The sequence below is a fragment of the Euwallacea similis genome, chromosome 8 (genome assembly GCF_039881205.1).
Source record: "Euwallacea similis isolate ESF13 chromosome 8, ESF131.1, whole genome shotgun sequence".
Classification (NCBI taxonomy): domain Eukaryota; kingdom Metazoa; phylum Arthropoda; class Insecta; order Coleoptera; family Curculionidae; genus Euwallacea; species Euwallacea similis.
This window is the reverse complement of record NC_089616.1, coordinates 217556-244699: the sequence shown is the minus strand read 5'-3', so window position 1 is coordinate 244699 and position 27144 is coordinate 217556. Positions and strand designations below refer to the sequence as shown.

Genomic DNA, 27144 nt, shown 5'->3' with positions numbered 1-27144 from the left:
TGGCCCCATGCCCTGACCATTTTCAGAATGCTTCATCACCTCACACTTAATGAAAATACCGTGCTTGAATTTCGTATTCAGTGCGACAGGAACACTGGGACATTATGCATAATTTCATTGCACCGCTTCTGGCTATTGTCTTTCGAAGAATCCCACTTATTTTTATTAATATGTGTGTGAGGTGCTTTCAACTAAATTCCTCCACCACCAAGAATAATTATTATTTAGCGACAAAACTGTAGGCGAGAGGGTTTTATTCTTTTCTCGTTAACTCATGCTCCAGTAACAACCGACGATAACGTCTATCGAAAACTTAATTGCTTTCTATATTCATTTTAATTTTCCGATGATAAATTTGCATCTCAGATTGAGGGACGAACTTGATTAAAGAAATCGTCAGGAGGAAAAACACTTTGGTAATTAATGGTCGCGCGAAATTAAAGTAACGGATTAGACGTCCTCGGCTTAAATCATCTTGACTCGTTTAAAAATTGTTAATCCAGCTAGAAGAACCGATGTCCTAAAAATTAAACGAATTTCCAAAACAATTTCGGAAGATTAATGTGTAGATGCCGGGATATTGATTCAATTAAACCATACTTTGCCTACGCTAATTTAATTTTTTTGTTATCACTGCAAACATCATTCAGTAACGTATCACTTTCCGTACTCGATGAGAAAATTATTACCTTGTTTCTATGTCAGTTCCTTTTTTTCTACATGAACTCAAAATTTATCCAAACACAGTTAGATACCTAAAATAAAATTTACAAACTTGAGGAAAAACTATCAGGAATACGTTATATAGGATGATCCAAAATATGTTCCCAGATCCCGGCTGTCAAGTTCCTATGTTTTTCTGCTTCTCTCAAATTAGAAATTTCAGAAGTTGTAAATGTTAAAATTGTGGTCGTGTAGCATCCTACAGAGGTTCAACAAATTCACTTGAAATTAAAAACGTTTTACTTAAATTTTATGAATTATTAATTAATATTTAAATACCTATTTGAACATTTATTCCTTTTTGTGATTCTTTGGTGTCTTGTCTCTTAAAAAAACGTCGACAGTGCAATCCTCGAAAGTGATTTCGATCAGAACTTTCAAAGAAATCTCATTGGATCAATCAATATTGGGGAATCCGGATGAGATCTAGATTTTGGCATAATTCGAAATATATTTCATGGAAAACTTTGAACAAACTGCATCTCCAAATCCAGGACAATTGATTGTATAATCACGAACTTTAAATTTAGATACATATGCTTAAAATCTCCAATTTTTGAGAAATCTATAATATTCAGTAACTTTGTAAAAGTCTGCACTAGGAAATTCACAAACATCTCTGCTTTAAATTTATGGGCCATCTTCATTTGAAGTCCTCCTTTACCTAAAAATTGTGTGGAGTACCTACCTACTATGTCTATGTTCGCCTTCAATAGCATTGCTGACTTAGAAAGATCACATTTTTTCCAATATCGTACCTGGCACATTTTTCCGGATTTTTGTAACGTTGGAACGCTACTACGGTTTGGGCTCAATCTCACAACTTCTCAATGAGTTTTTAGACACAACTCTTGCTATACGATTTTGTCTTGTCAGTGTGCACAAACGTCAGTCGCTTTATTATAACAATTACTTTATTTCAAATTGGCTTAGATTTGCTTTTGCTAGTCCTGAATAAGCATTATTTATACCAATAGTTAATATTGAAGATTATTTCCAATGTTTGTGGTTCAAAGAATATTTACAAACAATTTGCCTTGATTGCTACCAAAACTGAGAAAGAACTCTTCAAGACCGAACTGTTTACTTGTAAAAACAAACCAATTTTGATTATCAATGATAAAATATGAATCTGGAGAAAGCTTTCTCTGGCAAATCACTGATCCTCCTTTAATTAAATTTCCAAAATTAACAAGGAAAACTTTGTTGCCCGGTAAAATATTATGTATTTAAAGAGCATGGGTAACCTCGGGCTGTTATATTAAAATTTCAGCGGGATTCTCTTGAGCTAAGATCAAATAATAGAAATATTTCCTTCGATATTTTAATATTAAGAAGTTTGGAATTTTATTGTACCCTTCGCCCTTGGCGGGGTTAGAACCAGGTGGTCTTGTAGCTTTATTTGCTTAAATAAGGTTTCATTACATTGGAGCTTTTATTTATTATATGAAAATCGTTGTTTTCAAACGATGTAAATACCCCTTTGGAAACACAACTGTGCAGGTCTTAAAAACCATATTTATTCTGAACAGTCTGTCCCATCAGGGAGGAAAAAATAGGTACAGAAAAACAAAACCGCTTTAAATTTCAACCTTGTGTGGGACAGATGGTGTCAAAAGCTCGCAATAATCGAAACCCACCTCCCAGGAAGGGAATAGGATTTAAACAGGTCCCATGATAAAAATGGAGGCGTATTTACCAGGCCTATGCCAAAAGTTAAATAGCACTTCTGATAACAATAACTTATCGAAAAGCTCAAGAAAGCTTAAACCTTATAGGTTTCGATCGAATATACTTCGAAATGATTCAAAAATTTACTACACGAGGTGTTGATAAAAAAGTGTCTAACCAAACTTGCTTCCCCTGTATTAACTATTCCCGAATCGATAAAAGCACTAAAGGCAAGTTAGGTACAAATGCACCCTTCAAATAGTTTTTTTCTATATACTCCTCCCTGTAACATTTGGCGAACATTTGTCGAGGCAATTGTGTGATATTCCGGGTAATAAAGGTATAGGTCTCAATGGGTCCCCAGGAATAACAAAGACCATCTTGTCGCTTGTTAGTTCAGGTTGATGCAGAATAACTTAGAATTCAGGAAAATTTTTGTCACTTTTTGTCAGCGACAATACATTTATTAAACCTGATGGTGAAATTTGTTGGCTAACATTGACCTTAAATGTTGATTATTTTACCTAAATAAATATTTGTGCGTTAAGTGGCAACTTTATGTATATACGATAATTCAGTGTATCTTGGAGTCATTCATTTACCGTTTATTCGTAACTTCAGAAATGAGGGTCTCTTCGTAGTATTCCTGTCGTGGTCAGATATGAGTTATTGAGAGAACAGAGAAACGACACAGAAAATTCTTTGTTTAAAAGTTTTTAAATTGCTAATAATGAAGGCGAATCACCCAGGATAAAGGTGGTCGATACACTGATAACACTAATTGGTCAGAGTTTATATAAATACCTTATAATGAATTTATCCAATCGTATTGCTGCATGTGTATGGTGCGGTGCCAGCTTTCTGCGTTCGACCTCAGACATTTTCATTTAATACGATAAAAAGTTAGAGTAATGACATCGTGAGTGGTGATGAGATTTTTGAGTACTGAATTTGAGTTGATGGGTAAGTTCAAAATGATTTTTTTAATTTAGAACGTAATGGAAGCTCCAGTAATATTTTTTAAAAGAATTTTTGCCCGATAGTATTTTCCTAACGATTTTCAATAGATTGACATTAAAAAAATGAAGGGGAGGTGTGAATGCTGCTGCAATTAATAGTACATACATTAGGAGAATAGTAAGACACATGTTATGAGCGAGGCGAACATGCTGTAGGCGGGATTAGTGATTTTTTTCTTTCGAGTAGGATACATTGTACAGTGCTTTTTCAACGGCTTTTACCAAGTTCAAAGGCACCAAGAGAATAAAAACTGGAAGGTCATTTGAAAATAAACTTTTAAAAGTCTTAATAATTTTTCCAATCTCCATAGATTCGTTTTGCTGCAGCCGCTCTCAGCTGAACACTGTGACGTAATATTATTACGCACGATTTGAAGTTTCGTTATAAACATCTATCTGCAATCGCTGATTTTCCGTTACAAGTTGTCTCTATGTTATTTACAAGTTGTTGATATTGAAGTAGAAAAATAATAATTTTTGACAATTGAAATGTTAACAAATGAAGGAGAAGGGGGACCTTAAACAGACGCTATAGGTCTGTGCATCTTTTGGTTTGCCTCTTGTTTCTTACCATGACTGGTACTAATTTCATTTAGGTGATCTTAATGAACCGCCTCTTAATTCCATAATTCTTCTAAAAAAAAACACTGTTTCGCAACCAATCCTGAGAAAAGCGGTAATAAAATTGAGCATAAAAAAGTACGGAAAAGTAAACAATTCTGTGGGATCACAAACAATTTAAAAACTATACCCGCAAATGTAAATGTTTAGATTTGAGCAATATTAATCGCAACCTGCCGCCAGATGAACGAATTGGAGTGCCGCCCCTCCAAAAAGAGCGCACATACAGTTTTAAAAACAGTTGGAATACCGATGACCGCGTGTGAATCCCACTCCTCACCACACATTGGCGTCGGGGGGCGGTCGGTGATGCAACCGGACTCGTTCCCGTTCCTCGTTCGGAGAGTCCCCGTGTAGGTAGCAGCAGCGTCCGAGACGCCGATTCTCCCAAGGGTAGGGAGAGAGAAGGAGAGAAGAAGCGTCGCCGGCGTCGGAGGTGGGGATGACGCCTGCCGCCGCCGCCGCCGATGATCACAGGATAACAACCAACATTGCACAGTGCACGTCCTGAGGGGGACCCGTGCAATCGCGCTACACCGGGCGTTCATTCGACCATGGTCGCGCGAAGTGAGAGCATGTTTAGTTACGACAGTTATTCCTATCGACTCTGGAGTTTAGCCAATGTCTGGAACACCTGTCAACGTGAGTAGTGTTCCTCCTCAATGTGCTGCATGCAACGCTACCTCTGACGTCACCCGGTGATTTTTCTTGTGTTTGCGCGGCTTTTTCTAATTTGTTGCGATCATTTCTGCTGGATGGCTTACCTAACCCTCTTACCCCAAGATGAAGGTATTTTACTTTATTTTTACTTTCGTTACAATTTCACCTATAACTTCCGAAAAAAATGTATTGTATTTTTCAGTGATGGGATAAAAATCTCTTTCTGCCTTTGCATGAATTTAAGTAACAATTTATGAGATTAATTGAGTTTTGCGCGCAAGTTCGCGAAAAGTATGAACACACGCTACCCATCAAAAGCAACGAAAACCACCGCACGTGCATAAAACGCAACCAGTGTTCAACCACTTAAAATTCTCAAAATCTTCACTCAAACCGTTTACAACATTTTTCAAAATTCAAATGCAAATAATACTGATTTAAAAATTTTAGCGCAGCAAACTCGATTTACGCATCTCAAATTCTGGACTAATTTAATATTTTCGCTGCTTGCTGCAGGATTTATAGCCTTTTTGTAAATTTTCACCGGGAGTTCAAATACATTAATCGCCACCTGATAAAATTAAACCAAAAATTTGCAGTTGGTCGTCTATTATTTTTTACTTCACAAGCTTAAAAATCTGCACATGAATGGTTTTAACGCCTCCATTGAATTACTTCACAGACAATCGCTTTAGAAAAGTTTGTTATAAAATTACTTTTGACACATTGATCCATATATGAACACAGTTCTAACATCCCGCAACTGTTAGTGGGTGTAACCAACTAATCTGAATTATTAGTCGTAAATTCCAATAAAAATTTGTTGAAACCTCTCAAAACAAATATTTAAAATATGTATTATAAGCAAATCACTAATCACTGAGTTTAACACTACATGGTGTGGTGTCGTCGGTCAACAGAGTTTATACAATTAAAAAATTACTTCGAATTTCCAACAACAATCCCGCAAATGCAGTTACAAATGTGGAAAGATGTTTGTGGTTAATCAGTTTTTGTTTTTTAGGCTAAAAATATTGTTAAATTAGCACAAATAAGAGAATCGATATTTTTCTGAGCCATTCGTTTAATTTATTATTAACTTTTTTCGTAATTTATTGGAGTTATTCCAGCTCCGCTGCTTCCTATCAGTAAACACTTTTTCCCAGCTTTTTTCTTTTCACATTTAGTAATTAAATAGAGCATAAATCATAATATAATCCTTGATGGAATCACTATTTTTAAATCGCTATAAATGTTATTCAGCTGTCTTAAAATCAAGTGAATATTGACTGGCATGTCGCTAAAATTGAAGAATGACTGAATAAAACTTAAAAATCACATGAGGAACTACGGCATTTGCGTGTAAAATCAATCTGTTTAAATCGCTATAATAGATTTTGTTTATTTTTTAATTAAACTGTATATGAAGCAAGCACGTACATAGCACTTCAAATTATCGCGAAATCAGGGGAAATCACATTACTATAGTATTAAACTTGACGTTGAAATTATTATAAACAATTATATATTTTTTTTATCATTTTTAGCTCTTTTGAAAAAGGTTTAAAATTGTTTGAAATTAAGTAAAAGTCCGATAACTCGTATTAGTGAGTATTAGACTAAATATGATACAAATCAGTTTATATGACTGCAAATTTCATTTTAAATAAATAAATCAGCATATTTCAAATTATATCTGATATAAATCAGTATTCTGTTCACCGTAGCTAGATTTAATTTTTAATAAATAAATCAGCATAATTTAGAATACATACTTTAATTAGACAAATTGAATGTTCCTTGTATTATCGGTGGATCATTAGGTAGGTACTTTAAATCAAGTAATAATAACTGAGATTCCCATCATCTTAATTGGCTCGTAAATAATTACCAGTACCGTCAGATTAGCACAGCTCAAGTCTCTCTAAATGTTGTTACTAATTTCGTTATTTTGTTATATTTAGAGTCGAATTTTATAAAATTTACTGAAAATTCGTATTTAAAATCAGTAGGAGTTTTTCAATTTCTGATAATTAGGTACGCCCTAGACGCAGTTCGAATTAATTCTAAAATCTGCTGACCCAGAACTTTAGAAAATTATACCGTCAAAGTCAGTCAGTGTTGTATACGTGCATTTCGCCCCATGCCTGAAATTGTGTAAATTTACCGCTATAAAAAAGTTTTTTCAAACTGACTCGATTAACGACCCTGAAAAATCCTTTCTAAGGTCATTTCACTTTAGCTGAATATTCCATTAATTGAAAACTCTCCTTTGGGATTACTCAATACGATTATTTCAAGAATCTGGAAAAATCCTGGGAAAAATCACCTCAACAGGTGATTATAGTTGCTTATAATATTTTTTTCGTAAATCTAAGATCAGGTAGAGTTAGTCAAGGGTTCAGTTTGTATTTGTTTCGAAACTACGTACCTAGGTCCTTATTCTCACAGGGCATGTGCGGAAAAGGCGTAATTAAAAAGACATAAAAACTTAAAGTTCTATGGTCTTACGTGCGAATTCTCGTTATTCACCTATTGGTGAGATCTCTATTGGTCCGAACTACATGCGATTATATTTCAGGACTTTTCTCGAATAAACATTACGTATTCTCCCCGGAAAATTCTCTCACACCACGTGAGAATAAAGGTGGAAGAATTCCGGCAAGGTACAGATCTGATTTTTAATGGTGCTCTCATCTATGAGCGAGTAAATGACTACAACCACATACCAATTGTTTATGGATGGGAAAATACTCTTGTGCCCTCGTTGTAAATATAATTTCGCTCTTTTGATCTCTCGGTATATACATGTGTTTGTCTCACCTCAGCATACATCATATCTTTCCGTATCAAGACCTTAAATCAGTTGCCAGACGAATTCTTAATAACAATAAACAAACTCAGACACCTGCAAAGCAATATTCTAAACATCATCTTGATTTTTATAAACACACTGAGGAGGTCGAAACTTTTGTCGTATTTTCTCAGGCAACTTACACACCAGAGTGTGAGTTATAGGTGCATCCACATATTATGCAAAGACCCACCTTTTTTACCTGCTCATTATCTTATAACCATATACTTCTATAAACATTAACCTCTTCCTGAACTAACCCGGCCTTTAAATACCCATAAATCAATGATAAACATTCATTCCTTTTTCCTGAACCCAAATATCCAGAGTGTTTTCGAGAAAATAAGATTTACAGGCAAATAACAAGGACTAACCATTTCTTATTGGTTGTCTGAGGCTATCGGAGGCCATTTGCACCTGCCCCATCAATATCGATCTTCTTTACCTGTTCTCCTTTGATTATACAGGTGGTTTCATGGAGGGAGGGGCTTTCGTTTCATTGGGCAGAAAATCTAGGATATTTTTCTCTTTAGAAAATCCCACAATAATGTGCCTAATGTACCTGATTTTTATTTTATACACTGTTAAGGTATTCCACGAACAGCGGACTAAAAAGGTACCAAAAGCACATATGGTTTTGGGTTTAAAAAACCTGGCGACCACCTTGTCCGCGGCCTTCCTGTTGTTATTCACATCATGAGATATTTCAAGGTATAAGGGTCCCTCTGCTTATTAGTGCCATATGAAATACGATACTTTGGATCGGACAGACCGTAAAAAAACTTTGGATATTCAGGTAGGAATTTCTGGGGTTTTGGGTGGTGTCTAAACTCTAAAATGGTTTTCTAGATTTCTTTGTCCTTACATAAATATTGCAGTATATAAACATTTGGTCGGAGAATTTAATAACTTTTTACCATATGCAAGACTGTTTATTTCTAATTGGTCATAAATATTTATTTAAAGGTAAATTTAAATTCGTGGCAAATGCACCGATCCATATTAATAGCTGTGAGGTTCCGTTTCGCGATTTTAACCCAAACATCCACCTTTAACATAAGCAAAACGGTAAAGTTTTTATTAACAGTTTAATAATTAGAATTATGAATTATTATTTTTGTAAACACTTTCGCATGATTTGCTTTACTTCCTGTGTGAGTTACAAGTTAGTGTGAGTTACTTCAACAATATTGTTACTTTGGAATTAAGGATTTCAAGAATAAATATTAAACTTTTGATTTGCAACAATGCAAAATCAATCAATAACTTAATCAGTTTTTTCAAAATTTTTATTGCTGGTTTTGGATCTGAAGTTTTCCAGGTCTTACAGATTTTAACATGGACATCTGCATACTTCAGCCACAAAATTTCTATTCTTAATTGATTGGGGTGTAAGTAGGGACCGAGTGTAGATATAATAAAAGTCTATTTACCGTCTTTCGGAAACTTTTCGTCAAGCTAGTGTCATAGATTCCTTTAATGACCATTAAGAAGGATTTCATCTAGCAATTGGTGAAAGTTAAGTTTGTGGAGCTCATGTTTAAAGGAATTTTACTTTTTTAATTAACACTTGCATATATTCCTGAATCATTTGAAGAAGAAAATTCCTCTTCCTAGATCCAATATTATATAACATTTTAACCTCTTGGGCACTTTTTAGCAAGGTAATTCGCTAGAAATCCTGAAATCAGAAATCGGTCCTATTTCCCGGGTTTTACCTTCTTGGTAAAGATACCAGGATCTCGATATATTAGCCCTTCGTTTTTAATTCAAAAAACGCTGAAAGAGCTCAAACAATACTACTCTCAGTCTTCTTCATAATATAAAATTTCGCTTTAGTACTCTCAAGTGCCTGCAATTAACTAACTTAATATTTTTGTTTTAACTGAATGGAATTACCAATTGATTTGTTATTATTAAATTTATTTTTATTTAAAAAGAGTGTGCATGTGAAAGGACTGCGAGAAGGTAAAGTTATTGAAGTCAAATGAAAACAAGGAAGAACTGAACTTTGAGGTAAATTGAATATCTGGATGGATACTCAGAGAAACTTCGCTTCAATGATGAAGTAGGAAAAAATGTAATAGAGGAAGGATTTTGATCTATCTTCATTGGTTTTTGGCTAAAATTAAATAACCTTGAGCTAGAGGGAAACTTCATTCGTTCATTATCGATTTGATCCAATTTAGTACTCTAAACAATTTCAGCACCCAGAATAAGGAAAGTACTCTAATTGATAAGAATCGAGGAGCGAGAAGTATTTCCTAGAGTGAAGAGCTAGACTCATTAAAACGGCGCCGATATAGTTCTTACGAGTTTCTTCAAATCTGAACAGTGAGGCTGAATAAAAACATTATGCTCGGTATCTAGGATTGATTTTAAATTTTAATGTTAAAGGATTTACTTATGTATTAGAAGAAGAAAAGTCGGTGAGCCTCTATGACATCCATACACCGTTTTTCACCCGAAACATCCCCCTTTGTATAAAAATGCTAACGAGGTATTTTCATACGTGGCGAGGGATCCTTTGATTCGTGCGAAGCCGTCGTTTTTTCGACCCGATACAAAAGCATTTTATTAAAATTGGATTGTGTCCAACTGGAATAATTCAACGTGACACGGCGTCACAAAAGGAATAATTTTGTTTGTAAAGCTGGCGCTAAAACTTTTAGTTGTCCCGCTAAAATAAAATAAAAAAGTTAAGCGATAAATAGAAAATGAGAGATTTATGAAGATTTGCGTGATTTATGAGCCGAGTCAGCACTTGTGCGAGCAATTTTGCGCGCACGAGCAAAATCGTGTCATTAACACTATAATTTTTTCATAAACAAAGGTATTTTTAATCTACCTTCATCACAAAGTCCATAAAACACCCAGATTGACGCCAAAAAACATACATAGGGATAATCATGACCTAAATCATGACGAAACGCGAGGGAAAAGTGGACAATGTTAAAGCGATTCATTCGCTGTCATCAATCCAGGGCGAAATGGCAGGCTTACTAACTTTGCTCTCGATAATAAATTACAGAATCAATTAATTTAGATCATAAATTTGCTGTCTGTATAGACATTCTTAATACAGTTTATTTTATACATACGTTTTATGTAATGATCGACCGATATGTTTTTTTAGCCGATACCGATATATGTCGGTCTATCGGCCGACATATTTCTATCCAAAAAAACTAACATAACGCCAAACTCACAACACTGCGACCAACAGGCGTCCGATCATAAAATGACACTTTGGCAACCTCGCATGCGAAAATCAATTTCTATCGGTGATTCACCCGTTCGGCCCATTTTTACTAAAATTTTGGTAGACGCGACTCGCAGCCTTTTAGTTTGGTTTTGATATATTATATACAGAGCGTCAAAAAAGTATGGAATCGTTATTATCTCAAAAATGTTTGACTTCATTTAATCAAATTTGGAGGATTGATAGACATAAGTAAATATACTGAATCTGATGAAAAAACAGCCGTTCGAATTGGTGAGACACATAACTGTTATATTTCAAAGTCACTTGATATTCGAAATGGTGTTATGGCACATGAATTATTTCGATAATTTTATGATTAATTCAAAAATACTATAATATACAGAATGTTTTCTTAAAAAGTTAAGAATTAACTAAATTTTTTGCAAGTCTATATGGATAAGTTTCCTATTGGTGGTGGTGCCATACGTTAAGTTGTGAATAGTCCAAAGCCCTTAATTACTTAGTACCTGCAATTTAAAGGTGGGGCTTGAATTTCATTGGACAGGTGCATGCATCCATTTTATCGACCCCACAGCATTAGGTAATTCAAATGGCAGATAGTGCTGCCCATTGGTGCTCACCCCTACACCAACTAAATTACACCTGCGCCATTAAAGAGCCTGAATCACTACCTGTTAGTAATCAGGTTGCAATTTCTAAGGGTGGGCCTTAAATTTCAGGGGGCAGGTGCATAATGCTCTATGGTCAAGTATAAACATGAAATTGTTACTAAAAAAAACATTCGTCACGACCCATGCTTTACAGCTTTACCTGATTTATGAGCTCTATGGACTGCGAAGCATATTGAAAAGGAAACATTTAACTTCCATTCAAAGTTCTTAAATACCCAAAAGTTGTAGCCACAGGTACCCAAAAGCACATTTGGTCGGAACCTCTTGGGCGAAAAAAATGTTGGACCACCTTGAGTCTTCCTGTTAATAGTGTCTTTTAATTGACGTTATGGGACTTGGAAATTGACTTTGGGTATTGGAGACTACGGGATCTTTTGTCTGTGAGACATATTATGTAGGTATTGGACCTCATTTCTAGTACCTAAACACGTTCCAAGACTTTAGACAGATGGCAGTTTTAATACCATCAATACTTTAAAATCAATCTGCACGTTCCTGAAATGACAATTCTCAAAGGACTATAAGAAACGCTGATTTTCCTACAAATAACAGCCGCCTTAAAGGTCAGATTTTGAAATGGTGTTCAGTTCACAATAGTTGAAAAGATTCATACTGAGATGGTGAAGAATCTTCACATAACAATTGGGACAAGGAAGAATTTTGCACGGGGAAGTTTCAATTTTAACACTATTTCTCATTATTTTATCGGTTAGATTTTTCTTATCCTTTTAAAATCATAAGTCGGTAGTGTTGATCCCGAAACCTGGGATATTTACCATAGTAGTAATATAGGAGTTGTAGCAACATTGCTACGACGAGGGGGGAAATTTTCGGTAATTATACATAATACGATAGGCAATTTTTTTTCAAATCTACGCTAAGTACTCTGGAACTAAAAATCCTTCAAAAATATTTGTAAATTAGCGTGTTTTTTTTAATGTCAGTTGAGAATTTAAAACCATTTTACACAAAAGTAAATAAAATATTTATGAGGACTGCCATATATTAAGATTATACGGGGTATTTCCTAATGTATACAAAGAACTTTGGGAGGTGGTACTTCGATTAAAAATAACGCTAGTTATAAACATAAACTTATCCGAAAGTGCCCCCCTTCTGGGTTCTCCTCTACCAAAGGATGGGGTTCAAAATTGCATTTAGATGATTATTGCTAATTTGAAAAAAAGGAGTATTAATAAAATTTGGAAAACTACTCATAGACGGATATTTTGTAGCATTTTCACCGATATTAGTCAATTTTGTTGGAATCCAGTATAGAAATTTTAAGCTGAAACTCAGACACTACAAAACTGAACCTAAAGCAACCTCAATTTCTAAAATCATTCAGTTTTCCCCGAATATCCGAAGGTCAATTCTGGGCAGAAGAAGTTAAACCTGAGCCAACGTTATGGGGGTCAGATATTTCTATCAAATTTCCGTAAAGCATTAACCTGTTTTATAAAGTTCGATATCAATTTAATTTTACTATATAAAAATCTAGTTAAATCACGCTAAGCACTTTATTTTGACAGTAATTTCACAAAAATATTAAGCTTCTAATTGAATAAACCTCGAAAATATTAGAAGTGCCCCAGGCTGCAGTTAGCGTCTCAAGTACTGTATTTTGAAATGAAATCTTGAAAAAAGTATGATTTTTCAGGATTTCATTCGGATCTGTTTCAATAATTGCAACTGTTTAACAAACCATCCAATTGAACCACGAAATACATTTGCAAATCTTCGTTCTTTTAGAAACTGGAGATTCTCATTTAATTTTAAGGACGAACATTGTCACATACTAGGATTCTGTTAGACGTGTCATAACTTTTCACTAACCAGAAAGCTACCAAATATCTATTAACAAACTTGCGCATTAATTTTTTACAATATGGAACCCATCGTTCTTAAGTCCCATAAAATGATTAAAAAAACCTTTGGAACTTCAAAGGTACAAAAAAAAAGGAATGAATTTCCCAAACAATCACATCATAATTAAGTAGATGGCCACGACGGAAATATCCAAGAATACTCCACCTTAATATAAATGTTTAGAGATATTCAAATATTATTCCTACCGCTCGCTGCGGCCATATTGCGCTAGTTAAGTCTCATTTTTCCTGCCGAACAAAAGGTTTCAATTTAATCATTAAACAGCCAAAGGTATACACAGCCGTGTCGCTCAACACGGGAAATAATTAAAGCAACTTAACATTTATTAGGGACATCCTGTATTATACGCTTAATTATTATTAAACAGGCGGTTTCCAGCTTTCAAAGCCATCGGGGCACCAGCCGGGCAACAAAAACCAATTGTCAACGCCAACTTAGGTAACAATAACTAACAACGTTAAGTGTCAAGGGTACCCCCTCAAAATTATCCCAAAATGATTTCTGATATGGAAACCAATATACAGCATCTGTTCCGCAGGCCTGAGAACCGTACGTAGTTTTTAAAGCTGGATGGTTAATGTAAACCTTTTGTTTCAGCTCCGTCCTTGACCAACGGAGCCCTAAAGGAAGAAGAGCTCAATACCAGTCCGGAATTCTTCATTAAATGTCCGCAATGCCAGAAGGGCTGCCAGAGCTTCCAGGCGCTCAAAGAGCACATGGACATTGCCCATGGAGATTTGACAGCTACCTCAGAGAACAGCCTATCAGTGACCAGTGCTGTATCCCCAACCCCCATTGGGGTGTCTGCGGGGGGTCGATATAACTGCTCGCAGTGCAATACGTCATTTTCGGCAAAGGAGCAGCTGGAGAAGCATGAGTTGCTTCACTCTCCTAATGCGCATGTGGTAAGTAATTTAAGGTTTTGTGTGGTTTGCTAATGCATATCTCTTGCTCGATCTGATGAGGTGCATCACTTTGTGTCAAGTGACTCATTTTTTGCTTGTTGGTTAGCTTTGTTTAGTTATCACAATATTTTATAAACTTTTGCACACTAATATAATGATTCAGGCACGTTTATCTCTAAGGGGACTAGTCACATTATTTCACCACAAAAGTATCCGAATCTACCAACTCAACGGTCATTTTTTAGCGCTTTCGACAGCATCTAAGCTATCATGCCAGTTCCTAGAACTGTGTTTTTGTTTATATAAATACATGCAAAACCGACAATTTTACTTTCACGTTCACTCTTATCGACATGATTAAGTGCGCTTTTATCACATTCGCTAACCTACCTACACCGGAAAATGAAACCGACTAAAACGATTAGCACCTCTGAACGAACCGCAATGGAGATGACAGAGGCGTAGGTTTTATAGAATGGTAATTTTTCGTCGCAGAGTTATTGCTGAATTTATCAATAGATTTGGAAAAAATACCTTAATAATTGAAGTATTGGAAAGACTCGTAGAAAAATCCTTCTTTCGCTATTATAGGAACTATAAGGTTCAAAAACATCTAATTTTGAACTTCTGTAACCTGTTTTAGTTAGGGTATCTCGTGGAATAGGTTTTCGTAATGATAAGTATAACAGAGACCAAAATCAGCGAGTCCGTTTTAGTTTAGGCTGTTCAGGTGTTTTATTTCATTTTTTGCATCTTGATCCTAGTCCTAGTGCATTTTGTAGCAAATCGAACGCCGAAGTATGTATGTTTGCTGAGCACCATTTGGACATTCCCCCATGCGATATTAGCCATTCCTACATTCTTGGAAAAAAAATTCTTAATAATTTTTTAAGAATGAAGTAAAATTAGAAAAAAATATATGAACTTCATTAGAAAATGTTATTTTGTGTAATTTATGTCATATTGCGACACTACAAGATTTTTTATATGTTATTTCATTGTTTACGTACCAAGTGCCGTTGAGTTCTGAGTTTAAATTTCTTTTTGGTTATTTTCCTGACTTTTCCTCAGCCGTCATTCACTGTGTTTTAAGTGCAGTTTTTCATCTGTACTTTTGTAGCTTTCCGTCAGACGATATTAAACGTGTATCTCATGTCTACTCTTAGCACTTGCAACGGATTTTTTAGTTGTTCTACGAACCGCTCTTTTCTTCAATACAAATTTTTTTTATCTCACGTTAACGTAAATTCACATTTGCGGTAAGGTCGCAAGAGAAATTTAAGACTGAACGTGGCTTAAATTGACACTTACATGCAAAAGTGTCAGTTTAAGCTGCGCCGAGACTTAAGGCAACGTGTACGCTTACGGTGAATATGGGAGGGTGTTAATGATCTTAACGTCTTCATGACTGGAGATTCAAAGAGAAGTTCAATTAAAATACTATTTTTTGATAAATGAAAAGTCATATCATAAATAAATATACATTGCTCTTCAATAAACTTGCCCGCATTGATATTTTCTATAGATCTGTGCACCCATCCACACGCAACCAACTTAACCAGTTAAATTTGAGCCAATCGCCATAATCAGCTCTATTAACCTTAATGGTAAAGTTCATTTGTCGTAATAAATATTGTGACTACACCATAAAATACGGAGTTTTTGTGATTCCAGGGGTCCAAGGACTCATTTTTTAGGGTGTTTTGAGTGTAAATTGCCATTGCTTGTATTTGCCAGGTGTCGTCGAAATCACATAACGCCGTCCAGGTGCAAGCGGACGAATTTAGAACCGGGCATAAAAGTTCTTTATTTACTCTTAAAACAAAACGCCTTTGTAGCTGAGCTGCTTCTATTTCGGGAAGGATACATTTTTTGTTCTGCGTCCTCGGTCTTAGGTGAATTGCAAGGTTTAGTGACTGGTTTCCAGTCCAGAGAGTCCAGAACCGGGAGCATCAAAGTTGCCTTTTCTACATAACTCATTGGGTCTATTATAGCTATTTTAAGTACCGACACATCACTCGGGCGCGAGCAATTTAATCTATCCAGACAGAGATAGAGCCGACCGTGGACAGATATCCCGACATGATGACAAGTGATCCTACAGGAGAATAACGGACAAAAAATTATGCCACGTGTGGAACTAAACACCGTGTGAAAGACTTTAAGGCTGACGTCGAACGAAACATATCTTAAAGTCATTTTAACGATCGATTTTGTTATCGCTTTTATTGTCTTGGATTGGTTTTCCAGGCAGTGGCGCGCAAGAAAATGCCGCAAGACCAAAAACTAGACCATTAAAACAACACAGTTTCAGACCGCATATACATTCCTGCATGGCTGTATAAATTAAAAGTCGATGGCGCCAATCTCCCAACATGTTTAAATGAATTTAGCAGCCATATTAGTCAGTTCACGCCTCTTTTAAGTGCTCTTTCGTTTTTTGTAAACTACTTTTGCTCCCGCTACTTGACGTGCTGTTTATATGGCCGCATTAATTGAAACTGCTGCCACTTAAGTTCAATCTACCCATACTCCAGATTCGATCAAATTGCATTTGTTTTTGCGCCATGGGCTTTTAGGGGCCTTTATACCTGACTTGTCCGGACCGAAATCCTCCGTTATAATAATAATTACTTATCCCACTTCTGGAACCGTTGTTTTTGTTATCGGGGAGCCGTCGCTGGAAAATTTCCTAATTTTGCCGGGCAAAAAGCATTCCAGGGCGTATCTGGAGGTTTAGATGGCACGTCAACCGCGGTCACCTGTTTTCCGGGATTAGTGCAACGTAGTTGGATTTGCCTTGTTTTAGTTCTTGTTTGTAGAAAGCTAAATTAATGCGAAAGATCCTATTAAGAAGCGCCCTCGAAAGATTCTTTCACCGACTTTCTTTCGTTCAGATAGCTCCAGATAACTTTCAAGATTTCTTTCCAAACGAGAAATTTCAGAATGTTTCCAACCGTCGTGTCGCTTAAAAGTATGTCATTCGTCTCTATATCTTAGAAAGGAACGAAAGAACTGAGAAGGAAACTGGTCTTTAACTAAGACCCTCATGATAGGGTTTCTCTTTGAAACAAACCACTGTAATCAGTTGATTTTGATTCCAGTGGTTCTGAAAAATAGATAACTAAGGACTGGTTCTGCAAAGTCTAGTTAGCTGTCAGTTAATAACTACTCGAACTAACCTAAACTAACTGTAAGTGTTTTTCGTTGACCAATGTTATTTCTTAGCCTTGACCAAAAATTATATGAAGTTTAACAGAATATTGAAGAACTTGCTCTAATTATACTAAACTCTCCTTAGAAATGCAGTCTCTGGCTTCTTTTGAAAAGAATTAAATTCGCCCTAATCTTTTTGTGGTTTCTCGCCTGTTTTACAATTGATCTTATTTTTATTTCTAGTCATGCAAGATCTGCAACAAAACCTTTGCCAACGTTTACCGGCTGCAACGCCACATGATCAGCCACGACGAAAGCGCCGTTCTGCGAAAATTCAAATGCAACGAATGTGATAAGGCCTTTAAATTCAAGCATCACCTCAAGGTGAGCCCTCCTTAATTATTCTTCTCGTCAAAAATTCACGTCGTCCTTTATTTTTTCAGGAACACATCCGGATTCACAGCGGTGAAAAACCCTTTGAGTGCGGTAACTGCGGCAAACGTTTCTCTCATTCCGGTTCCTATTCTAGTCACATGACCTCCAAGAAATGCTTAGTAATGAATCTCAAACTAGGGAGGACTAGGGCCGCCCTGAACAACCCGCTTTTAGATAAGACTATTCCTCAAAATGTGAAGAACGTTAAGAGGCCTTCTGCGAGTCCGATTAATAACAACATCTCTGGAAGTCCCAACCATAATTCCCCATACATGGCAATTTTGCCGAAGTATTCAGACGCAGCTGCTGCCTTGTTTCACTCGCAACTGGCAGTCAGTCCTTCGATGACTCCCTTCTACTTGACCCAACACAGTCTTCTGAATCGCTCAATAAATCCATACCCCGCGACTGCTTTGGGGCACATTCTGGAGCAGCTGCAACAGCACGCACACCAGCAGCAGCAAGCTGCTAGTCCCAGCAGGAGTTCCCTGATGGATACCTCAGGCCCTGAACCCAGTACTACGACTGATCATTACCGCCCTAGAGCTGAAGAATATAAAGTCAGCAACACCAATTTTGATATCAACCATGAGCATGAAGAAATGGATGAATTATCCAAGTCGAATGCTTCTGAGTCTGGAGAGTTGGTGATGGATGAGGACAGCGACCATCAACACGGTGAAATCAATGTTGATGACAGGCCTAGTGAGCACAAGCCCGAGTCTAACACCAATCAAACTTCCCTAGTACATTCCCAAGATGAACATGGTTTGGAAGAGCAGGAGAGTAATAAAGAGTCTCGGAGTGAGGGCTTGGCTGCAAAACTAGAGGCTGCTCTGACGCCCAAATCCGATTCAAGCGCAAGCGGGCCCGAAGACCATGACTTTGACAGAGGCAGTAGCTATAACAATTTAGACGAAATGGACTCGGAGAATTATACCACAACGGACCATGTCAATGAAGACGGGCGAAAAGTGCGAGTGCGCTCCTTGATTTCCGAGGAGCAATTGAGGGTACTCAAAGACAAATATAAAGAGAATCCTAGACCAAAAAGAGAAGAGTTGGACAATATTGCCACAAGTATCGGTTTTCCTGTGAGGGTGGTACAAGTGTGGTTTCAAAACACTCGTGCTAGGGACCGAAGGGAGGGCAGACTAGTGCAGGTCCCTTACAGCCCAGCAACACCCTCAGGGTCTCGATATTCCGCGCCTGCTAAACCTCAGGTGCCACACCCGGAAATTTCAGAACAACCCCTGGACCTATCGGTGAAGAGAGGCAGCGTATCTAACGACACTTCACCCTCATGTTCCCCGGCGCGTCCTCACTCAGTAAGTCATTCCGAATCCCACGACGAAGTTGTGAATCTCAGCCGCAAATCATCACGCAGCCCTACGCCTTACATGTCTTTTCAGAACCATTTTCAAGGCTCAAACTCGTGTGAGGGAATGACACAATCGTCTTCTCCTCTGGAATACAACAGCAGCCGTTTGGCGCAAATCTTGGCTCAACCCGCACATAAACTATCCGCGTTGCCTGGCATGAGCATGGTACCCATGGACCATCTCCTGCAGTTCGGGGATTTGCCCAATCTTTCCCATCTGATTAACAGCAGAATGTCGAGTTTAAGTCCCGGTTCCAGTCACTCGGCACAAGACTTAGGACATTGTGAAGAGGACCTGCAAAGCAAGAGGGCCAAAGTCCAGGAAATGCTGATGAAAAGTATGGGAAGTCCCGCGATGCAAGGGGAGCCTGAAATGGATGGGCAGTTCCAGTGTGATCAGTGTGATAAGGCGTTTTCGAAACAGAGTTCGCTGGCGAGGCACAAGTACGAGCACTCCGGTGAGTAACTAGATCCAATTTAATACTCACGTTTAAAATGTTCAAACGGAAACTGTAGAAAACAAGGTGACTTCAGACTTCACTGTATTCTCTTTAATGGTTTCAATTCACTTCACCTTTTTGGCATTGTAGCATTTTCTGACGAGTTATCTTTTTTTCTAGGTCAACGTCCACACAAATGCGACGAGTGTCCGAAAGCCTTCAAACACAAGCACCATCTAACAGAACACAAAAGACTCCATTCGGGCGAGAAACCATTTCAGTGTAGCAAGTGCCTAAAGAGGTTCTCCCATTCGGGTTCCTACAGCCAGCACATGAACCACCGATACTCGTATTGTAAACCCTACAGAGAATAATTGGGCGTGGCAAGTGTAAATAAGATTCTTTTGTGTCATGGTGCACTTTAGCAGGTGTTGTTGTTGACTTTTCTGACGTGTTTGTTTAGGTGTATAGACTTAAGTTTTTAGACCCGCGTTGAGTTTTGCGTTTTGGGAAAATTAAAATGAAATGAAAAGGGACATGAAATGCTCTCTGAATTTGGAATCTCTTTAGCGTTTTTATAGCTGTGAATTTCGTGCCATAATTATTAGATTTATTGGAACCATTGCCAGATGACTAATACATACTCAGCCAGATTGATGGGTTGGGAGGATTGACGAGTTTCGGTTTAGAAAAAAGTAAATTTTGGAAATTTTTAGACTTATGAACGTCTTGATAAGCTTTACTTTTTATGAAATCAAACAGGAAAAGTTACCTCAAAATCAAAAATATTTAGCAATAGCTATAATAATCTTTAAATCTATGATGAGTTGAAGAATATCGGCAAAATATCATTAAACTGTGTGTCGTAGAATATTCTGTAATTGAAGCAGAAAACTGGTTTGAATGATTCGAATAATTTTACCTCAAATTTTTGAAGAATTTGATATTAGCTTCAAATAACGGAAAACCAGATTTGAACCTAAGTGCAAACTCTGGAAATCTAGTCAATAATACGGGTTATATCTGCTTTAATATCAGAGATAAGTCAACTGCAAATCGCGTCATTTAAATTGATCGATCCGGAAAGTTCTTCATAATATCTAGAACGAGCTCAGACAGATACTGGATTTACCAAGAAATGCAGGGAAAGGTTGGAGACAGTTTGTCTAGACTGATGGAGAAAACCCCTACCTTCAAGAGTCCGACAGTATTGATCAGATTCGAAACAAAATCAAAATTCTGTCCATGGACATCGAAGATAAAATTTAACTACGGAAGGAAGAACCTGGTGAAAGGCTTTGAGGGAATTTTAGAAGCTGAAAAGTAAGAAATGTTTACCCAGAGGAGACAATTTGGGTGAGAACAAAAACAATTGGTAAAGCAACAAATTTTCAAAAATCTGGCAAGGATTCTTGTAAATGCAAAAGATTAAAATCAATAATCTATTAACCTCTTGGATAAGTCTGAAGCATCAAAGGAGTACTAGTATAAGACGAGAAATAATCTGCAAAAAGAGTACAAAACGAGAAAAAGATGAAAAAATGCAAACTTGTTAGGAGAAATATAGCGCTAGAGGAAATAGAGTTTGTGTCCTTCCTTAAGGGGAAAATTTTAATAAAATTATGCCAAAAGAAGCATGAAATGAAAGACAGAAAATTACAAAATGGAGGACACATAGAAGAGATTGAACTAAAGGTTGCTTCAAATAAGGAACTTTGGATTTTCCCAAAATTAAAACTATAGACCAGTGCCCCTCTTTTCAGAACAGAAAGAATATTAAGTAGATACTGGAGTAACAGGACAAATTATCCCCTTAATAATGGTTTAAACAAGCACGACGACAAAATACTGGTAATCATCTCTTTCCTCATCCGCTTGAAAATAATTAATAATCGAGATATCAACTTAAGAAAATCCCAAGTTTGCTGGAACACTAGATTGAGTTTTTTCGCCAAATTGATTGATCCAAGTTAAGTTGAGTAAATGGACTGTACAGTTTCAAACAAAGAATGAGGAGAAAATTAATAATAATATCTAATTCAAGATATTGAGCACATAAATACCATGTGGCTCTAAATTGTCTTGCCAAGCGTAACTTTTTAACATTTTTTTTTTAATTTAAAGGTAGCATTAAATAGGACAAAAAATATTATCTTTTGACGTTTAGTTATTTTTTTAAATGCTGCTTACTTCACCGGTAGCTCAAAATGGCAATTTTTTTTAAATTGAGACGCTTCAAATTAAAGACCTTTTAAAATTACACTCAATAGTGTATTGTGATTGAAAATCTATCAGTTAGTTTTTGAGAAAAACAGGTATAAATTTGACAAAAAAATGCAATACAAACTCGGTTAAATAGTACGTAAATAATGAAAAAACATGTTTATTGATAGGAAATTGTTTTGTTTCCCATTTTGTGCTCACAAACAAGTCTGTGTTAAAAAAATGTAATTAATAAATAAAAATGATCAAAGACTCTTTGTGAGCACAAAACACACCAATTTCCTATCAACAAACAAGTTTTTCATCGTTTACGTACTATTTAACTGAGTTTGTATTGCATTTTTTACCAAATGTATACGTGTTTTTATCAAAAAGTCAATTGCTTGATTTTGAATTCCAATACACTATTGAATGCAGTTTTGAAAGACCTTTAATTTGAAGCGTCATTTGAACCATGTTTCAATTTAAAAAAATCGGCCATTTTACACTATTGGTGACATAAGCTACATAAACGTCAAAAGATGGTACTTTTTTTGTCGTATTTAGTATTGCTTTTGAATTTTGAAAAAAAATTAAAAAGTTATGGGGGGGGGGGGGTCAATTTAGAACCACTCAGTACAGTTTCATAACTCTTCATTTATTACTCTTGTTTTCGTTCAGTCAACCCAAGTCGTGGGTAATTTTTTCCTGTTAAATCAGAATTTTGAAAATTGAAAACATTTTCAAAGAACGATGTCTCTAATCTATCTCATCAGCTCTCTCTCTGATCATTTACCTATCGAAAGCGGGAAAGGATACTTTACCGCATACTGAGTGTAATTGCTTAAAGAAAAATAAGGTTAATTAGGAAAGCAATTTGTTGTGGAAGGGGGACAGACTACCACACCCCGTTCCAGTAAGGCAAATAAATGTTGAAAGTTTCCAAAAGTGTTTTAGTTGCTATAAAGTTATTCCTTAATTACGAAAACATTTTCTAAACCAAAACTCGAACAAAAATCATGCTCATAAGAAAATTCCTTATTTTACTCTTCTTGCCATTGATCATGCAATTTAATGATACAATTAAAGTAAATAGTTATTACGTTCGTGTGTGTATATAAGTTTTCTGGTACCTGTAAAATACTCACTTGTTAGGCTGACAAATTAGTACCAGAAATATGAAAATCCATTGTCTTCCACCACTGCCACAGTGGTGTAAATGCAGGCATGGGGCACAAAAGGCAATTTTTTTATTTTGTGCAATCTTTATAGTAATATTGCTTTGCAACAGCTGCATAATACCAAAAACTAATTGAATCTCAACCAATTTATTATGTGCCAAAGATACAACCATTTTTCCAAATAAAAATTTGTAGTATGTATGATATTATATTAGTGTAGATATTGTATTTATATTGCTTAAATTCCAAGTGCCAAAGTTGAATCAACGATTTAAAACCTTCCTGTATAATTTATTCGTCCTGTACATTATTCGTCAAAGAAAATTGGGTTTCGGACTACATCGAAGTGAAAATTTAGTTCTAGGAGTATTTGAAATCTAAATAATAAAGGAACCTGTCTTAATGCATCAGAAAATCATGTATGTCTCAGTTTCTCCATTACTGTTTTTTCATTCTCTAAAACTTATCAATTTTTTTCTCAGACAGGGTCCAATAGTTTGTTTATTTCTCCATCCACTTTCTTTTGCAAACAGTACAATAAACGGCATTTAAGAGGTGTTAATTGACAATACGTAGTGCAGATAGAATTTTTCACCTACCTATACAAAGAAGAAGATGGTGCCATTGTTACTAATAACGTTTTTATAGATGTTTTAATTGCGAAGACAAAGTACTATACATATTGTATGAACTTTTCCTCGGGTGAACAAGGAAGCGAACGCAAACGGTGATTTAAGTTACCCATAGCGGTTTTTTGAGGTGAAAGATAATTTATATTTTAGAGTATTTTCATAGAGTTAAAGAACGTTTGAACCATTCCAATAAGAAGTTGTGTACCTATATGATAACGATACTTATATAAAGCTAATAATTTCCAATGTGTGGTATATAAGAACGTACATGAATACTATAAGGTTTTTGACAATAACATAGTCATTTATTGATATACATAAATAATATAGGACTGCTAATGTTAAAATTTTAATCTCTAATAAAATAAAGCATTTATTAATACGATACTCGTCTCAAACTGCAGAGGTATATATTATATTGACAAATTTATAATTATATACAGGTTATAACCCATGGGATGAATTTGAAACCACATTCTGTATATATTTATTCAAATGTAAATAGAGAGCTTTTATATATAAATTGGAAGGTTCGTTTAATAAGGCATAATGTATTTACTGACACTTACCGGCCTCATTTTAGTACGTAGATTTAGACTAACGTCGATTTTTATTTTTGTATTAATTTTTGTTGCATTTCCTAATTATTTTTGTTACAAATATCGTTTAATATGTTAATTATGTTTTGCAATTTTCATTGGCTAGTTTTACCAAAGAGCAAATGTATATAAATAAATGTTTATTTAGATAAATAACGGCGTTTATTTTTACGATTGTATAGTGCGTTCCTCGGTTCGTTTTGATAATTTGTAAGTAGTTTTTAGGCTTTTTTTGTTTATGATATTTTATAGACCGACGTGTAAAGACCGTGATTACGATAGACGTACGGGATGTATAATGTAAAAACTTAACTCGGCAAGTTATTAGAAATTGTATTTTAATCTCTACAAATAAAGTATATGAACGACTATAGTATGGAGTTACTGGTTTCTTTTTTATGTTCATATAACCCAAATTCCTACTGTTAAATTAATGTAATTCTCCATGAGGTTCGTACAAACCTAAGCACTGTAGATAAGATTTTTTTGAGTACATTTTCCCATTTTTATAGAAACACTTCAAGATAAAGCAATTTTTAAACCGGATACGAGTTTTTATTGTTTCGTTAAACTGCCCATTTAACCATCTCTGCATCTCTTACAGTTTTCTACACTCCAATACCTGCATCACTAATTTGGATCACACTGTATATTATACGATATGAGGTATGGTGAAATAGATCGCTTATGAAAGTCATCTTCAAACTCGCACATCAAATTCTTATAGGAAATAAAATAATTATTTAATTTTTCAAAAACTTTTTGCTAGAAAAAATTTTGAAAGTTAATAAAAAAAAAACCAAGGAGAATTGACAACAAGAAAACTGACAAAATACATGTTGCCTCAACAACTTTTAGTATTGCATTATTCGAACTAATGCCACGTGACGCGACGGCTTGAGAACGACATGGCATGCTCGAATCAGTTTCTTGTATATGTAGGTATTCTTGTGTTGTTAGGTTCTAAGCCTAGCTTATTTCTTAGAGCAATGTCTTGATCGGAAATTTCGTCTTAAACCAAATAAAAACTATTTTCTTTTGGCAGTTCATCTATTCCTAATGTGAACTCCGCTATCCACGCCTTATGTCATATGCAGCATGCATAGCCATATGAAATTGGTGGTCTCTGAAATAATTTATCATTCCTTCGTGTTCAACAACAGCAAGATTTTTCTTTGCTAGCAGAGCGATATTCTTGCTAATTCTGGGTTTTGCTGCGATGTTCCGCATAGCGATGCTCCCTCTCAAATGATCATCCGTTAGGGCATTCTGCTCTGAGATTCAGTAATTGTTTTGTCTTTAATGTATACGTAGCAATAGGTTAAGACACTTGAACAGTTACTCAATACCAAGGTGTTTTTTAATGGTCCAGAAAATAAGAGAATATTTCATTATCCAAGAACTGAGCAGCACAACTATACAGTTCGTCACATAATAGCATCCTATATAACAATTTTGATCTTTTTATGGACTTTATATGGGCATTTAAAGTGGAAAGTTTCTACTCACTATCGTTCTTGCTCAGTGTCTCTGCTAGTCAGTTTACTGCTGGAACTTTTAAGTTTTAGCGGTTTTCGGTTGATGATTAGTAGGTACTTATAGCGTGTTTTATTTGCAGATCTACTTAATCGAGTTTCGCAACCAGCCCTGGGAAAGTATGGATTTGATCTAATCTAGAGCAATTTCAAAAGAACTTGACATGTAGGTATGTATTTGCTCAGGGCCGGTCTTAGCACGTCTGGTGCTCTAGGTGAAATTTTTAATCACCACCTCCTTACCTTCAAGAAAAACCGCTGACCAGCAAAGTCCGCCACCCTCCGCTGTCGCCCGACCTCGCTAACAGAAACATGGGAGGGAATGATTGTAAGTGGACAGCACAATAAAACATAAAATTAAGGTTCAGTCATAGGAAAAGCCAAATGTTTAACGTCAGAGTCAAGTAGGAATGTGATTTTTCGGACAGCCGGAAATCAGATCAGCGTGGAACTCAATCTTAACTCGCAATTTACTAGTACAATAATTTCCAGACCATGAATTTTTTTTTAGGGCGTCTCCAAGCATTCTCTGTAGGCAAACGGCCCATTTAACCTTTATGCGGCATTTTATATCTTGCACTGACATTGGCGCGAGCTTTTCAACCTCTTGCCAAAAAATCTCACCAAGTCAATAATTAACCCTGACTAACTATTTTCCAACAGGACAAGAATCTAGATAACGACGACCAATAGAACACCTTTACAATCCTAGTTTGTATAGTCCTATATGTATCCTAGTCCTATAAAACAATACAAAACGCTATTTTAGATTTCTTTCAGAACAAATCAATTGACATCAATGCAATCTCTGAAATATATAATAGTATATGCATAAAATATTATATTTCTTGAAATATTTTATATAGGTGAACCATTTTATAGCGATTATTTTATTTTCATACATAAAATAGTACTTTACCCTATCACGAACGCCACTGGTATGGGTAAGAAATACAAATTTTAAAGAATATAATACTTGCCTTGCCATCTATAATCTATTAGCGTAAATTAAATTTCAAATGGATTCACTATATTAGAATTCTATTGTGTGTAATCTGTTCGCTATAGTTTCCTACCATTAGATGTCGGTGCTGTATACAGATGGCGCCACAGAGACGAGAAAAGTACAAGAGCAATAGCGGTATTAAGGCATTCAGGAAGAGAGTTAAGAAACATGTGCTTTTGTGGGACAAGCGAAGTGAGATCCCGCAACACGATACGGGTTACAAATATTTACATTTCCTAATGAATTTCATAGATGACTTTACAATTTTAGTGCATGAAGAGAAAATCAGAATGTCATTTGTCCACAATTATTTCATGTTCATTTCAAATTTAAAATG

The 27144-nt window shown here is 35.8% G+C and overlaps 1 protein-coding gene across 8 annotated transcripts in view; it reads left to right on the top strand.

Annotated features, from left to right (window-relative positions):
- Positions 1–22418, top strand: part of zfh1 (Zn finger homeodomain 1) — a 204654-nt gene extending 182236 nt beyond the window's left edge. For 4 of the 8 annotated variants that reach the window (XM_066392831.1, XM_066392834.1, XM_066392835.1 and 1 more), the window contains 4 exons: positions 13933–14240; positions 17640–17780; positions 17840–19670; positions 19833–22409. In XM_066392831.1, the coding sequence (XP_066248928.1) occupies positions 13933–14240; positions 17640–17780; positions 17840–19670; positions 19833–20026 (2474 nt within the window). In that variant the 3' untranslated portion in view covers positions 20027–22409. Of the gene's footprint in view, positions 1–4157; positions 4677–4696; positions 4824–13425; positions 13885–13932; positions 14241–17639; positions 17781–17839; positions 19671–19832 lie in introns of those variants that run through there. The other 4 variants (XM_066392832.1, XM_066392836.1, XM_066392838.1 and 1 more) reach the window with 4 other exon arrangements.
- Positions 22419–27144: the final 4726 nt, after the last annotated feature.